General features: G+C 39.5%; 1 protein-coding gene across 2 annotated transcripts in view; it reads right to left on the reverse strand.

The window, feature by feature from the left end:
• The window catches only part of LOC126259179 (peptidyl-prolyl cis-trans isomerase-like 1), a 116585-nt gene that overhangs the window by 60029 nt on the left and 41392 nt on the right, over positions 1-15164 (reverse strand). For both annotated transcript variants that reach the window (XM_049955750.1, XM_049955749.1), the window contains exon 2: positions 4961-5094. In XM_049955750.1, coding sequence (XP_049811707.1) covers positions 4961-5094 — 134 coding nt within the window. The remainder of the gene's footprint in view (positions 1-4960; positions 5095-15164) is intronic.

The raw sequence follows: 15164 nt of genomic DNA on the forward strand, positions 1-15164 counted from the left end.
CACTTCTTTGCCACCAATCCCTCCAAAAAAAAAAAAAAAAAAAGTGAACCTAGTTCCAATCTCTGTCAATCCAGTGTCTCCACACCATCCAGCCTAAAGTTTCCCTTCCTCTATCCTATCGCTCCCTCCTTATTCATTTCCTACATTACTTTTATCATGTGACACTCCCCACCAGCTCCAGCACCTATGCATGGTAGCTGGAAAGGCAACAGGCTCATATAATCAAATTTATCATTATTTATAAAGATAATGAACAGTACCAAATCCAACTGTAAGTCAATGCAGGATGCCAACAGTGTTAAGTGTACACAACAGGTGATATGGTTAAATAACACTAGTGAAGAGATGGAATGGGTAGGACTGCACAAGGCTTAGATAGGGAACTTGTCCAGAAACAAAGGACAGAGAGGAAACAGATCAGTACAAGAGGAGAAGCCACAGGTCACAGGGAGTAGACCAAACATGTCTGCTTCTGTTTTACAAGACATCTTGACTATGGTTTCACAGCTTACGGCTCAGCACAACCATCTTATCCTAAGATAATTGATGCTGTTCGCCATGAGGGGATTCAGTTGATGACAGGAGCACACAGGATGAGTACAATCCCTAGCCTCTGTGTTGAGGCTGGGGAACCACCACTTGACATCCAGTGACAGATCCTCATGATGCATCATTTGTACAGCCTACTCTCCATGCCACAGTCACTAGCACTTCAGACTGTTGCTCACCCTCAACTGGGCCAGCTTTTTAGAAATAGACCAGAAGCAATGAAACCAATCAGAATTTACATTCAGCAGGACTTAGTGGCTCTTGGTGCAGATGCTATTTCCATGCTTCATTGAGGTTAAGAGTTGTTTGCTGCCCTGGTCAATACAGAGACCAAGATTTTTACTTCGGCCTCGATTTTTAAACTGATGTTTTACAGAACTTTAGCCGAGCACTGTAACTGTGTGGTCATTTACACTGATGGATCTAAGCAGGATAATTACATTGGCTGTGCTGCATTATTTCCACACTGTCATCAAGATTCACTTACCTGGTACATTCACAGTAGATTAAATTTAATCATATTCGATCTTGAGGGCACTGGAGAAGATACGGTGCCTTCCTGCCACCAATTCTAAAAACCATTCAGGCTATCAATCACATGTAGCCATCTGAACACTATCTTCAGTTGATTCACGATGCCCTTTTCCACTTACAGAGGCAGGGAAAGGATGTATCATTCTACTGGGTACCAGGGCACATGGGCATTCAAGGTAATGAAGCAGCAGATGCAGCAGCTAAGGATGCCTGTTTAGAAGTTACAATTACTAAATTTGCTGCCCCTGTCTATGCAGTTACCTCCATGTTGAGAGAAAACATCATGCATATGTGGGAGGAGGAGTGGTTAGGGTTGGAGAACACATCTACATCTACATGATTACTCTGCAATTCACATTTAAGTGCTTGGCAGAGGGTTCATCAAACCACAATCATACTATCTCTCTACCATTCCACTCCCGAACAGCGCGCGGGAAAAACGAACACCTAAACCTTTCTGTTCGAGCTCTGATTTCTCTTATTTTATTTTGATGATCATTCCTACCTATGTAGGTTGGGCTCAACAAAATATTTTTGCATTCGGAAGAGAAAGTTACTGACTGAAATTTCGTAAATAGATCTCGCCACGACGAAAAACGTCTTTGCTGTAGTGACTTCCATCCCAACTCGTGTATCATATCTGCCACACTCTCTCCCCTATTACGTGATAATACAAAACGAGCTGCCCTTTTTTTGCACCCTTTCGATGTCCTCCGTCAATCCCACCTGGTAAGGATCCCACACCGCGCAGCAATATTCTAACAGAGGACGAACGAGTGTAGTGTAAGCTGTCTCTTTAGTGGACTTGTTGCATCTTCTAAGTGTCCTGCCACTGAAACGCAACCTTTGGATCGCCTTCCCCACAATATTATCTATGTGGTCTTTCTAACTGAAGTTGTTCGTAATTTTAACACCCAGGTACTTAGTTGAATTGACAGCCTTGAGAATTGTACTATTTATCGAGTAATCGAATTCCAACGGATTTCTTTTGGAACTCATGTAGATCACTTCACACTTTTCGTTATTTAACGTCAACTACCACCTGCCACACCATACAGAAATCTTTTCTAAATCGCTTTGCAACTGATACTGGTCTTCGGATGACCTTACTAGACGGTAAATTACAGCATCATCTGCGAACAACCTAAAAGAACTGCTCAGATTGTCACCCAGGTCATTTATATAGATCAGGAACAGCAGAGGACCCAGGACACTTCCCTGGGGAACACCTGATATCACTTCAGTTTTACTCGATTTGCCGTCTATTACTACGAACTGCGAGCTGAGGCCCATGAAACCAATGCTACAGTCACAGTGTTCCTCCTCCTGGCCACTGCAGTGGGAGCAAGCACATTTAACGCACCTTCAGATTGGATACTGTCCTCTGATGCATGGCTTCCTCTTTCGACAGGAAGACATACTGGTATGCAGTGCTTGTGGTGTACAGGTTCCTATACACAACATTTTAACTGAATGCATTTTATACCAAGTCATGAGGGCTGCAACACACTTACCAGTTTACCTACCCTCTATTTTAGGTAGTGATGAATCGAATGTGGTTCATGTTTTAAGATTCTGTGTGCTGTCTGGTCTTCTCAATAGTGTCTAAAGATAGAAGGCTTTAATATTTTTCTGAGGTGATTGCTTCATCTTTTGGTTCAAATGGCTCTGAGCACTATGGGACTTAACTTCTGAGGTCGTCAGTCCCCTAGAACTTAGAACTACTTAAACCTAACTAACTTAAGGACATCCACACATCCATGCCCGAGGCAGGATTCGAACCTGCGACCATAGCAATCGCTTCATCTTTTATTTTCCAATTGATCATGTAGGCTTATTTCCTTGCTCCACTATTTTCGATGTTGTGTAGTTATAGTCTATGTTTTCTACTCACACACTGCCTTGAGGCGTACCGTAATTAACGGACTATAAGACACACTTTTTTCTTCGCAAATTTTCCTCCAAAATTCAGGTGCATCTTATACTCGAAATTAATATAAATAATGTTCAGTGTTTGTTTTAAAATACCTGCCAGTCTTAAAAACGGCCATATATTTGCTGCCACAGAAAATCTGTCTCTATCTGGCAACAATGGATTCAACTGCAGCAGTGCACTGATGTGATGAACACGAGTTGTGGAGATTCACAAGCTTGCTAACACTGTTTCCCTCCCATCCAAGTGTCATATACCCAGAACACAGTCTAGCCTACAATGCACCATTGCAGTCTAAGGTGCCAGTGAACTCGAAATGAAAACATTTTGCATTATCAGTAACATTGCAATATATTGTGCTGACAATACTAAACTTAATCAAATCATCAATTTCAAGTGCAAAACAATGGCAAAACCTTCTGAAATACCAACAGGCGTTGTCATTTGCGCACATGACAAGGGTTGGATGGATGAGGCTGATATGAAATTATGGATTAACACAGTGTGGGAGAGAAGGAAAGTTTCTTTATTGAATTCTCTTCTTGTGCTAGATCAGTTTCATAGTCATTTGAAAAATTCTGTGAAAGAGAAACTGAGAAAAAAACAGAGCTTGCTGTTATTCCGGGAGGACTTACTTCCACACCTCTCTATGTCTCGATAAATAAACCCAGTGTGAATTCACACCAAAGGGAGCTTTAAAACAACCTACAATCAAACAAGTGTGTCAGTGGACAAAACAGTCATGGTATAGAGAGAGGTAAGACATCATTGTTAAAACTTTCAAGAAGTGCGGCATAAGTAACGCTCTCGATGGCATTGAAGACCATCTTACATATGAAGAGGAGGAGGTGGAAGAGGAAGAAGAAGAAGAAGAAGAAGAAGAAGAAGAAAGTTCAGAGGATGAATTTCAGGGATTTTAAATGTCAGTTCGGTTTTTATAAACTACGCATTTTTTTAGTCTGGCTTTGCAATCTAATAATAAAAATAGTAAAAATGTTATTTAAAAAAAATGCTTATAAATTAAGGAGCTTCTTACAGTCCATAGCACCTTATAGTCTGTAAAATATGGTACATCTTTTGCCATTTTGTGTGGCAGTGAGAGTGACTGTGTCATAGGATGGCTGCAGATTATATTTTCCAATTTACATTTTGTTGCATGCTTCTCATCAATCACTTGTATTCTGTTAGTTTAGTAAGAGCACTGTTGAACTCACTGCTGAGTGCCCTCTGCATACCAGCACCACAACCACTGGCACCACCACAGAGCAGTACAGGAGGAGAGGTCAGTTATCAATGATATACCAACAAGAGGTAGTATCTGATAAATTGAAACATGGTAAATAGCACACTTGAAATGTCAGAGACGAACTAAAACACTGTGGCTATCTTCTTTTTTATTTACTTGTTATGACTGAGCAGATAAGTATCAGAATACAAATCTGATCTGTCTTGGGATTTTTCCCATCATTTATTACTTAATTCATCTCTAGCAATAATATGTTTATCTGAAAAATGCCATGTTTTATTGTGTTTTGGAACTCACCTTAAATTCAATGTGCCACATTAACTGGCTGGGTAAGTTGATTCACAGGTTAGAAAATGTATAACTTGGCCAATAGACCCATGGTTGGTAACACACTGTGGTGTTCAAGTTGGAGATAACTTGTACTTTGGCTGTAGCTGAAAATTTACTACCTCATTGTCAAATGAGAAATAAAAGATAAAGATTAATTGAAAGGAGGGGAAAGGGTGGGGGGGGGGGTTGGAGTGTATGTAGTGTGTGTGTGTGTGTGTGTGTGTGTGTGTGTGTGTGTGTGTGTGTGTGTGTGTGTGAGAGAGAGAGAGAGAGAGAGAGAGAGAGAGAGAGAGAGACTGAATAATGATTCTGGTGTAATCTTCTATACAACATTATAATTAGAAAATAATGGCCTGCAACTCCCTTACCCTGTATCATAAAGTCCCTAATTATTCGATGAAATTTAGTGCCATTGTAATATCCTCTTCTAACAAGTTCTGCAAAATTTCTGCATGTGGCTGGTGCATGTTTCCAATACAGCTCTATTACTATTTCTCCCATTCTGAAAAACAAAAGAGTATGTAACATTGCTCATAAAACATTATTCATCACACAGTGTAAACTGACAGTTTTTGGTGTGATAAAACATAAAATAAAATGACTGCAGCCAGTCAATTTCAGTAATATAGATAATAATAATCAGTGACAATGGTATTATCTTAAAAACTGTACAGGAAAGTGAAATAAATTAAAAATTTAAATATTATTTATCACCCTAATGCAGCACACAGCTCTATCACATTCCAACTAGTCTCTCACATGGTTGATAAAACACCTCAACACCTAAAAAGTAATTACATTTAGAAAAAACAAAATTCCATTGTCTGCAAAGGCACTACTGTAGCAACAGTGTATATTTTCATCAGTATATAACATATTTCCAAACAATGTATCTTATTAACTTATTGCTAAACTTACGTAAAAGGAGGGCTAGGTAATAATAGTGAAGAGAAAGACATTTAAAACACATAGCTGACGGCCAATATTGATCCACAGGTAGTGTGGTGCTTCACATTATCACATTGTGTGGTGACAGCCTTACATCATAATACATAACACACTGATTGCATTCCAGGCTACAGATGTGTATGAGAAGTAACACTAAGAGGCAGCATTTAGTCTTCTATATTCAACATTTGGTAACGACAGTTTATAAACTTTGAGATTGAGCTACTATAACCAAAGTTGTCTGTACTGCCCATAAACTGACTATTTAATTTAGTAGAATCTTATTTCTTATATGCATTTGGGTTACTTCGGAGTGCATCACTTAATTGTTTTCAGGTACAACACAGCTGTAAAGATCAGTATTTAGATACCAGATACCTTTTTTTGTATATCCAAAAGTAAACAGTGTAACATCACACAGTAAGTAGGTAAAAATTAAATACAGTGACCTATAAGTTCGGAACTTGGTCTGCTCCTATTCTTAACGCACATAAGTGATCTACCAAAGACGCTGATGTACTCTTCAAAAGCAATAACATTCGCTGATAATGCAAGTATTCTTGTAAAGGACATAAACATATCAGTCCTGGACACAGACAAGATAAAAGTGAAACAGGTTTTCAACTACCAGAACTAGAGCTCTATGGATACACATTAAATAAAATCCAATTGGTGTAATCTCTGAGCACCCAGGAAGATAATAACTTGTAGTGCCACCAGTTTGTGCATAAGCTAACCAAAAAGTTCAGTTCTATTTGCTTTGCACTAACAAATCACTCACTGTTTTGGCCCACAGATGTGATTGATAGTACGTTTCCGTCAGTACTGTTTTATGGCCCAACCTCATAGGACAATGAAGTCCAGGAAACAAAAACTAAAAATTTACTCAAGTTTGCAGTAATAATACGAAGTAAACATGATAACCAAACATCATCTCTCTTCACTGGCCTTGGTTTTAATAAACTCAAATGCTCACACGTTTACTCCCTAATGGCATATGTAATTAATAAGAATAGACATTCAGGATTAATGATGAAATTCACAACCACAATATTAAAAGTAAAAGTAAGATATAGATTATGTATCCATGTCTAGGGTTCAGATGGGAGTTTTGTGTTCTGGTGCAATACTCTATAGTAGGTTAATGGTATATACCAGGCAGGAAATTGTAAATCATAACATATTCTAACTCAAAGTAAAACACTAATGTTCACATCACACACATTTCAATTTTTCCAGAACAAAGAAACCAGAAGTCTGGTTCAGGTTCACTGTTGATATCTTCACAATCTGACTCAGGGCCAAGGCACTCTATCTACATTCCTTTACAACACAATCTCTCCCAACAGCTTTACCTGGTCCTTCTCTACCCAATGTGTCACCTTCCTGGGTATTGACCTAAACCTATCTGATGGCACCATCTACACCTGTGTCCACATTAAACCTATTAACCATCAATAGTACCTGCAATTTTGACAGCTTTCATCCTTTCCACACCAAAAAATCCCTTCCATACATCCTAGCAGCCACCCATGGAAACCGTACTGGCAGTGGTGAGCCGTCCATTCCCCAGTATGCTGAAGGCCTCGCAAAGGCCTTTGCAGCACAGGCAATAACCCCAAAACCAAATCCACAAACAGATTTCCCATACCATATCCTTGCACATCCCCAATTCTCCCACCACTCCCAAGAATCAGATGTAAAGGAGCACCCCTGTCATTGCCCAATATCACCCTGGACTTGAACAACTGCCACAGGCTTAACCCATCCCATCAGAGGCTTGGCTACCTGTGAGTGCAGCCATGTTGTACTCCTCCAACCATACAGCAAACACGGCAGATATTTTTATATTGGAATTACTACCAACCAGCTGAAACTTCCTGGCAGATTAAAACTGTGTGCCCGACCGAGACTCGAACTCGGGACCTTTGCCTTTCGCGGGCAAGTGCTCTACCATCTGAGCTACCGAAGCACGACTCACGCCCGGTCCTCACAGCTTTACTTCTGCCAGTATCTCGTCTCCTACCTTCCAAACTTTACAAAGCTCTCCTGCGAACCTTGCAGAACTAACACCCCCTGAAAGAAAGGATATTGCGGAGACATGGCTTAGCCACAGCCTGGGGGATGTTTCTAGAATGAGATTTTCACTCTGCATCGGAGTGTGCGCTGATATGAAACTTCCTGGCAGATTAAAACTGTGTGTTCTGCAAGGTTCGCAGGAGAGCTTCTGTAAAGTTTGGAGGGTAGGAGACGAGATACTGGCAGAAGTAAAGCTGTGAGTACTGGGTGTGAGTCGTGCTTTGGTAGCTCAGATGGTAGAGCACTTGCCCGCGAAAGGCAAAGGTCCCAAGTTCGAGTCTCGGTCAGGCACACAGTTTTAATCTGCCAGGAAGTTTCATATCAGCGCACACTCCGCTGCAGAGTGAAAATCTCATTCTACCAACCAGCTGTCCAGCAGGATGAATGACCACTGCCAAGCTGTTATCCAGAACAATTGATCACCTGGTGGCACAACATGCAGCTGAGCACAAGTTCATTTTCAACGGCTGCTTCACAACCTGAATGAACTGCATCTGTCCCTACACAACCAGCTTCACTAAATTACACAGATGGGAGTTACACTTACACCACATCCTTTGCTTCCGTAATCATCCTGGCCTCAGTGTCAGGTAACTCACAGTCCCCGCACCCTCCACTAACAGTTCCCTTTACTCTGTCCTGTTACCTCCTTCCAATCCACTTCCCCATATCACCTTCAGCATGTGCCACTTCCCACCGGCTGCTGCAATCATGTCACCTCATACACCTTATTCCCTTCTCTCCCGCATTCCTAGCAGGCAAACTGGCCACCTCCCTCAGAGATGTTAGCCACCCACTGTCTTTGGCAACTGTAACAAAAGTCCTATTTAGCTCGTGTAAGTGCACCTTCACAACATGAAACTGGTCCCTCGGGAAAAAAACACACACACACACACACACACACACACACACACACACACACACACACACACACACACACGAAAAGAAAGATATCCAGTGTCAGTGAAATGCAATGTTCTAAAAATGAGCACCTACACGTGGAAGAACATTAGGAATGAAGTAGAACAAAAAAAAAAAAATCATGAGAAATAACTGTAATGCACTATTCGCGAATGGAACAGGGAAGGAGGCAAAGACAATGGTACCAGAAATACCCTCCACCACAAACTGTAGTGTGGTTTGCAGATTACAGAAGTAGATGTAGGTATGGGCAGCAGATTGCAGGTAATCATTTTTTTAATATTTTCCTGTTATCCACTTAAATGTTATTGATGGGGCTTATTGATTGAGTGGCAAAACACATGAGTGTGTATAACTCCTATGTCCCAGAATACCCTTAGGCTTTCTGTAAACCACTACATCCAAAAATTGAAGCTTCCCATTACTTTTAACCTCAATGGTATATTTGATGCTGGGATAAAGACAGCTGAAGTGATCCAAAAATCTGTCATGAGCATCCATGGGTCCAGACAAAAAAGGCGTCATCTACGTATTTCCAGAAGCAGATTTTTTGCAAAGCTGAAGTCTTCAGTGCCCTATCCTGGAAGTCATCCAAGAATAAATTTGCAATTTTGAGTGATAAAGGGCTGCCTGCTGGATGAAGCTTTGTTCTCACCTACTGACATCCACATATTTTTTGTTAATGGCAAAATCTTTTTAACAGAATAATGGAGTGGCTATGGGTATCTGTTTATGGCCCATAGTTGCCAATTTATTCATGGAGGACTTTAAGGATAGGGCACTGCAACCAACATGTTTCTTGACACACACTAGTGATACCTTTTTTGTCTGGCTCCATGGACATGATATTCTCGACCTAATTTTTGACCCCTTCAACTGTCTCCAGCCCAGCATTAAATTTATCGTAGAGGTTGAAGGTGATGGAAGCTTTCATTTTTAGGCATAACGGTTTTCAGAAAAATGTGATGGTATTTGAGATATAATGCTCATTGAAAACTGACACATACCGATCAACATCTGCAGGCAAAGCGTTGCCACCCAGTGTAGCAATGCGACTGGATCCTAAGAACTCTGGTATGGAGAGACCATTCTATTTCTGATACAGATAGTCTAACACAAGAACACGAGCACTGGGCAGCTGGTTTAACCCTTGTAGCACCAAGGTATTTTGGGTTGCACTGAGCAACCAATGGCAAATTTTTCCCGTGTTACAATAATCTGTAAATCCTGTAGTATGTATTTATTTTAAGGAAGCATGTTTCCAACGTGAAATCAGTTTAAAAGAAAATATTGATAACATAACTATAAATGTCATTTTTTGATCACATAGGGTGAATATAACAAGCAACTGTGGTCAATTCTTGGACAATGAAAGTTTGCATAAACTAGAAACATAAAAGCTGTACTTAAGTACACAGGTTGTCCGAAGTAACTATGCACTTTTTGCTCTAATAACTGAGCAATACAGTTCTCTCCTTGAGGGAAAGTTTCCAAAACAGTTGAACAAATATAGGTTATGGTACATTGAAAACTTTCAAAAATAACTCTTCACTTGGAGAAAATACTGTCATTCACAGATGACATTTATCTCCTGCGCGCGCGCACGCTCAGGAGATAAATGTCATCTGTGAATGACAGTATTTTCTACACACACACACACACACACACACACACACACACACACACACACACACACACACACACACAATGGTTGATTCTGAATGACTCTTACACAGATGGAGACCACAGCTTCCACATGTTAAATTGATTTTCATGATGTTGTCCCAGGTTACTAGCATTTTTCAAGCATATGTGGCATCTCACTTTCCTAGTTAGTTCCTCATTTGCAGCAATTTTGGTTACCTCTACTCCTACAAAGGATCTCCTGCATTGCACAAATAATAGGCAACTGAAGTCCTTTCAAGTCCTTGGATCACTCTCTACATATGGTTTCAAAAGTTCAAGGCCTAATTCCTGAAGATACAGTCTTCTGGTGTTTGATTTCCCTTTGTTCCACTTAGGCAGATTCATCTTGAACAGTGTGTCTGAGTTTAGCACAGCTTTATCAAGTGGGCTGTAGAACAATGACAGTGGCCAACTTCTCGTACCCCCTTTTTTAGAGTATGTCCTAGCCATTTGATCTATGGCACCCACTCCTCCCTTAGTGGAATTATAGTATAGGTTTCTACAGATTTTCTTTTTTGGTGTATCTACTTCTACTCCTGCACCGTGATGTTGTGTTGACAATATCAACAGAATTTTTTGTTCGTTTTTCCTTTGTGATGTAAGAGACAATTGTTACTGGAAACTTCTTAGTAGATGGATCTGTGAATGCGAATTTGGAGGAATACAGCTCTCTGCCTTCTTGTCATCTTAAGTTCTTGCAGTACATGTTTCCTGTTGGATTTGAGTGTCTCAACCAAGGTAAGTTTGTAATCTTCATACAGAATGTCCGCCAATTCCACAGACGTGTAGAAATGGTCAGTTGTGATATTGCAGCCTGTATTCTTTATTGACTCCACCAGTCTCTTTAATTTCAAGAGGACCTCATTCACAGGCAGGTCTATTGTCTTTTCCACCATACACTTCCAATTTTATTATGTATTGTTCAGTTGCACTACTGAGAATTCTAATAAGTATACCATGTTTTCCCGGTTTGTCTTTGAGAAAAAATATAAAAGGACAGCAATCTCTGAAAAGACATAGCATTACATCAACTGCATCGTGAGGGCCACTTCTGAAGTACCTCAGGAATATTCCATTCAATTCTTCAAATACTTCATGCAGCGGCACAAATTTGTCACCAACATGTCTTTCTGCGCTGGTGGCTTTATCATCAAAGTGAAGAATTTTCAATAGCTGACATGCTCTTGTCTTACTCCTAGTTCCTCTACATACGGCTCTTCCCAGTAAATTTGACCATAAAAGAGGTAACAAAATAGTGGTGTCCAGGTAAATTCGCATTAGAATCAAAGCATATATTTAAGAAACGCTAGCAGGAGATATATTTTTTTTTTCAGCTTTTTCATTTGTATGATCAACAATTTTCTGTACTATTTCAGAAGTGAAAAATTTCTTGAATGATTCACATATACTTGTTACTTTCCCAGCAGTACTTATTTCCCAATGTTCATGGACTATGTTGGCAAAATCCCTTTCACAATGCCTTGGAGCTTCTGCAAGATACACTCTACCAAAACATGTAACATATTTGTTTGGAGCATTACTTGCATGGTAATTCGTCATCTACTAAAAGTTCAGCAAGAATTTCTGCATCATTCAAGCCTCTACAACTCATTTTAGAAAATCTACTTCACAAAAAAGGCATTTGCTCTACTGTAACAAACTGCTAATAATAGTGGTTAGTAATCAACAATGAAAATGAACCTCAACAACTGGACTCTCCACAAGACCCAGTAACACTCAGAATCGAGGTTGCCAAATGAAATTTAACAACAGAAAAATATATGGGCAATTTTTGTCTGTGCTTGACAGTTGTAAGGAAGACAACAAAATTATGGTCACAAGCCAGGGCATAAAATTTATATTTTCTATTTTCAATTTTTAAAATTTTAACCACAGAATCATACAGTATAGTACTTTATAAGGTGAAAGACAAATAGGAAAAGGCCCATAAACACAAATGGACATTTGTTATGATTTTTTAACATAAGAAAAATGTACGGACAATTTTTTCCCATGTTAGGTGATTGTAGGGCTAAGAAACAAGCACATTCATCAGGTTATGGAGTTTGAACCATCCTCGGAGGTGCATAAAGATAAGCATGGATCTGTGGCATTTATTTCTTATGCTGTGGGTAGCCTATATCATTTAAGACTAGAGGAATTTTAAGGCGATCTGATATCAAGAGTGTGTTCAATTCACTTGCCAAAATTGGGGCACTACTGAGCTCTGTCAAAGATAATTTGGCACTTAAGAAAACTGGTATATAAAAAACTGCATATAAATGCTTACATCAGCCAGTTGATTTCCATGGTTCAGGACAGGTGAGTGGAACATCGCTGTCACATGAGGTGACAACAGGCTGAAAATTGGTGGTAGTGTAACGTTGTTTGCAAGAGAGACATGGGAATTTCGTACATCCAGTTTTGGGAAAGTGTTTATAAGGAGGCAACTGAAATTAGGTGGACAATCTGATTAATAGAGACAATGGTTTTCCTATAACAATGTGCAAACCTGTACTAACAAACAAAGGAAAATGCAGGATGGAATACAGACAATATTATGAAAAGGATAGATTGCTACTCACCATATACTGAAGATGCTGACCTGCAGACAGGTACAACAAAAAGACTGCTAAACAAGTAGCTTTCAGCCAAAAGGCTTCCTTCTGATTTAGAAGAGAGAGAGAGAGAGAGAGAGAGAGAGAGAGAGAGAGACACACACACACACACACACACACACACACACACACACACACAAATTCATGCAGACACAATTCACACACACATGACTGCTGTCTCTTGTAGCCAAAGCTTAGGCAGCCAGAGACAGTAGTTATATGAGAGTGAGTTACATGAATTTGTGGCCGAAAGCTTACTTGTTTAGCAGTCTTCGTGTTGTACCTGTCTGCAGCTCAGCATCTCCGGTATATGGTGAGTAGTAATGTATCCTTTTCACAATATTGTCATTATTCAGCCATGTACTATCTCACATCAAAATGCAATATTCTTCAGTGTGGCTGGCCCAACTGTTTGAGATACTCTTTGAGTGTGATACATCATTGACACAGTTGTCCTAATACGGGCAGTGTCATTAACCCAGTTTTTGGGACAGCAACTTTGGTGGGTGATGCATACACCATGTATGGTACAAGTGGCCTACATAGTGTAAAAGGACACTCTCCTCAACCATTACTTTTCCTCAACAGAAGTAGGCGATACCAAAAAATACTTGTGAACTTTTACACAGGTTAATATTATCTCCACTGTTTTTCTAAAAAAAATTGCATATGATTTTGCACATGACGTATTATATTTCAGGCTAAAATGTATAAAAAGAAATTACTTTATTTTCGTTGTTACGATCAATATGTACTAACTATATGTACAGTTAAAATTACTTTTTTTTAAAAAAAACATTTGAAATTATGAAATATCTGGCACACTTAAAATTCCTATTAATAATTAGACAATTTGACGAAACTTATTAAATTTTTTCCTAGAGTCATTTATAAAATAATGATATAAATTGGTGGAAATTCATTTGTCAAGAAAATTTGTAAACTCTTTGGACTATTGTTAGTACCACAGAATGGATTAGTGGTGGACATGTCTCTGATGTGATTGGACATGTTTTTAGGTTTGGAAATAACAGTGTAATTTCCAATTTTGAAGTGGAAATTGTAAAGACAGTGTGATATAGAAAAATGTGAAAGAATAAAAATTATAGAAGAAGAAATTACTTCTCAGGCAATTCTTTCAAAAGTTATCACGTCAATTGGAACCATGAGAACTTATAATATAAAAAAAAATTCAGCTTCAAGAATCGGCCCCAGTACGTGAAGAACTGGAGCCAACTACGAAAAAGAAGATAAGTAAAAAGTTTATTGTAAACCTTATTCCTCTTAAAGCTTATTAAAAGATTTAATTATGATGTGAGTGACCATCAACAAATGATGTGAGGGAGTGGTAGGTTACAATAAGATGATGGTTTCTATCCTTGGCATCAATTTTTAGCAGCAGCAACAGCATCTCTCCTAAGGATGCAGATGGTGCACAGGTGGATCATTAAAAATATCGAGTTATGTTGATTTTACAACCCTGCAAAAAACATAAGGAGCTACCAAGTAATCTAAGTACTCTACAATCTCTCAGACCTACATCTGAGAATGTATCTGGTTCTATATTTAGACTTCACAACAACAAAATATCAAAAAGGCCTCTCATGTTAACTTTCACTTACTACTATGCAGAAATTTAAAAGGGAAAAACATATTTAATTGAAGTGGAAGTTAGTTAATTATGAATTGTTCACCAACACAGTAATGCACCTTAAGTATACACATAAAGTAGAGCTTTCTTTCTCAAATGAAAATGAAATCAGTTTACTAAATGTATGTTGATAGTGTCGGGTACAGCTAAACTGGTGGCTGTCCGACTTTTGCTTGACGTGATTCGGAAGAATGAAGACCTTCAGTTGAGTAATAATAACTTTATTGCTGCGCGTATCTGACGACGCCCGGCATGTGTGGACAGTTCGGGGCTATAAAATTTTGCTTCCGATCTATACAGAGGATCCTCAATCCTCGGGAACTTCTGTAGTTAGGAGAGAAAATAGTATCCGTCCACACAAGTCAGGAGACAAGGAACTACTATCTAACTCTAAAAAACAAGGAATAATAATCATAAGAAACAGAACGTATATAAAAGTTATAAAACACAGCGCCTCTAGAGGCTGGGCGCGGAACTACACAGCGTCGCTACATCACTGTACTGACACACGCGCACAGCACACACACACACACACACACACACACACACACACACACACACACACACTGGCGAGCTTGAATTAGCGCGCGGCAGCGTCGCTACATCAGCCCCCCGGGCGGAAGCGGAGCGTCGGCGTCGAGATACCGCGCCGGAAAGTGCACCCGACGT

The sequence above is a fragment of the Schistocerca nitens genome, chromosome 5 (genome assembly GCF_023898315.1).
Source record: "Schistocerca nitens isolate TAMUIC-IGC-003100 chromosome 5, iqSchNite1.1, whole genome shotgun sequence".
NCBI classification, from domain to species: domain Eukaryota; kingdom Metazoa; phylum Arthropoda; class Insecta; order Orthoptera; family Acrididae; genus Schistocerca; species Schistocerca nitens.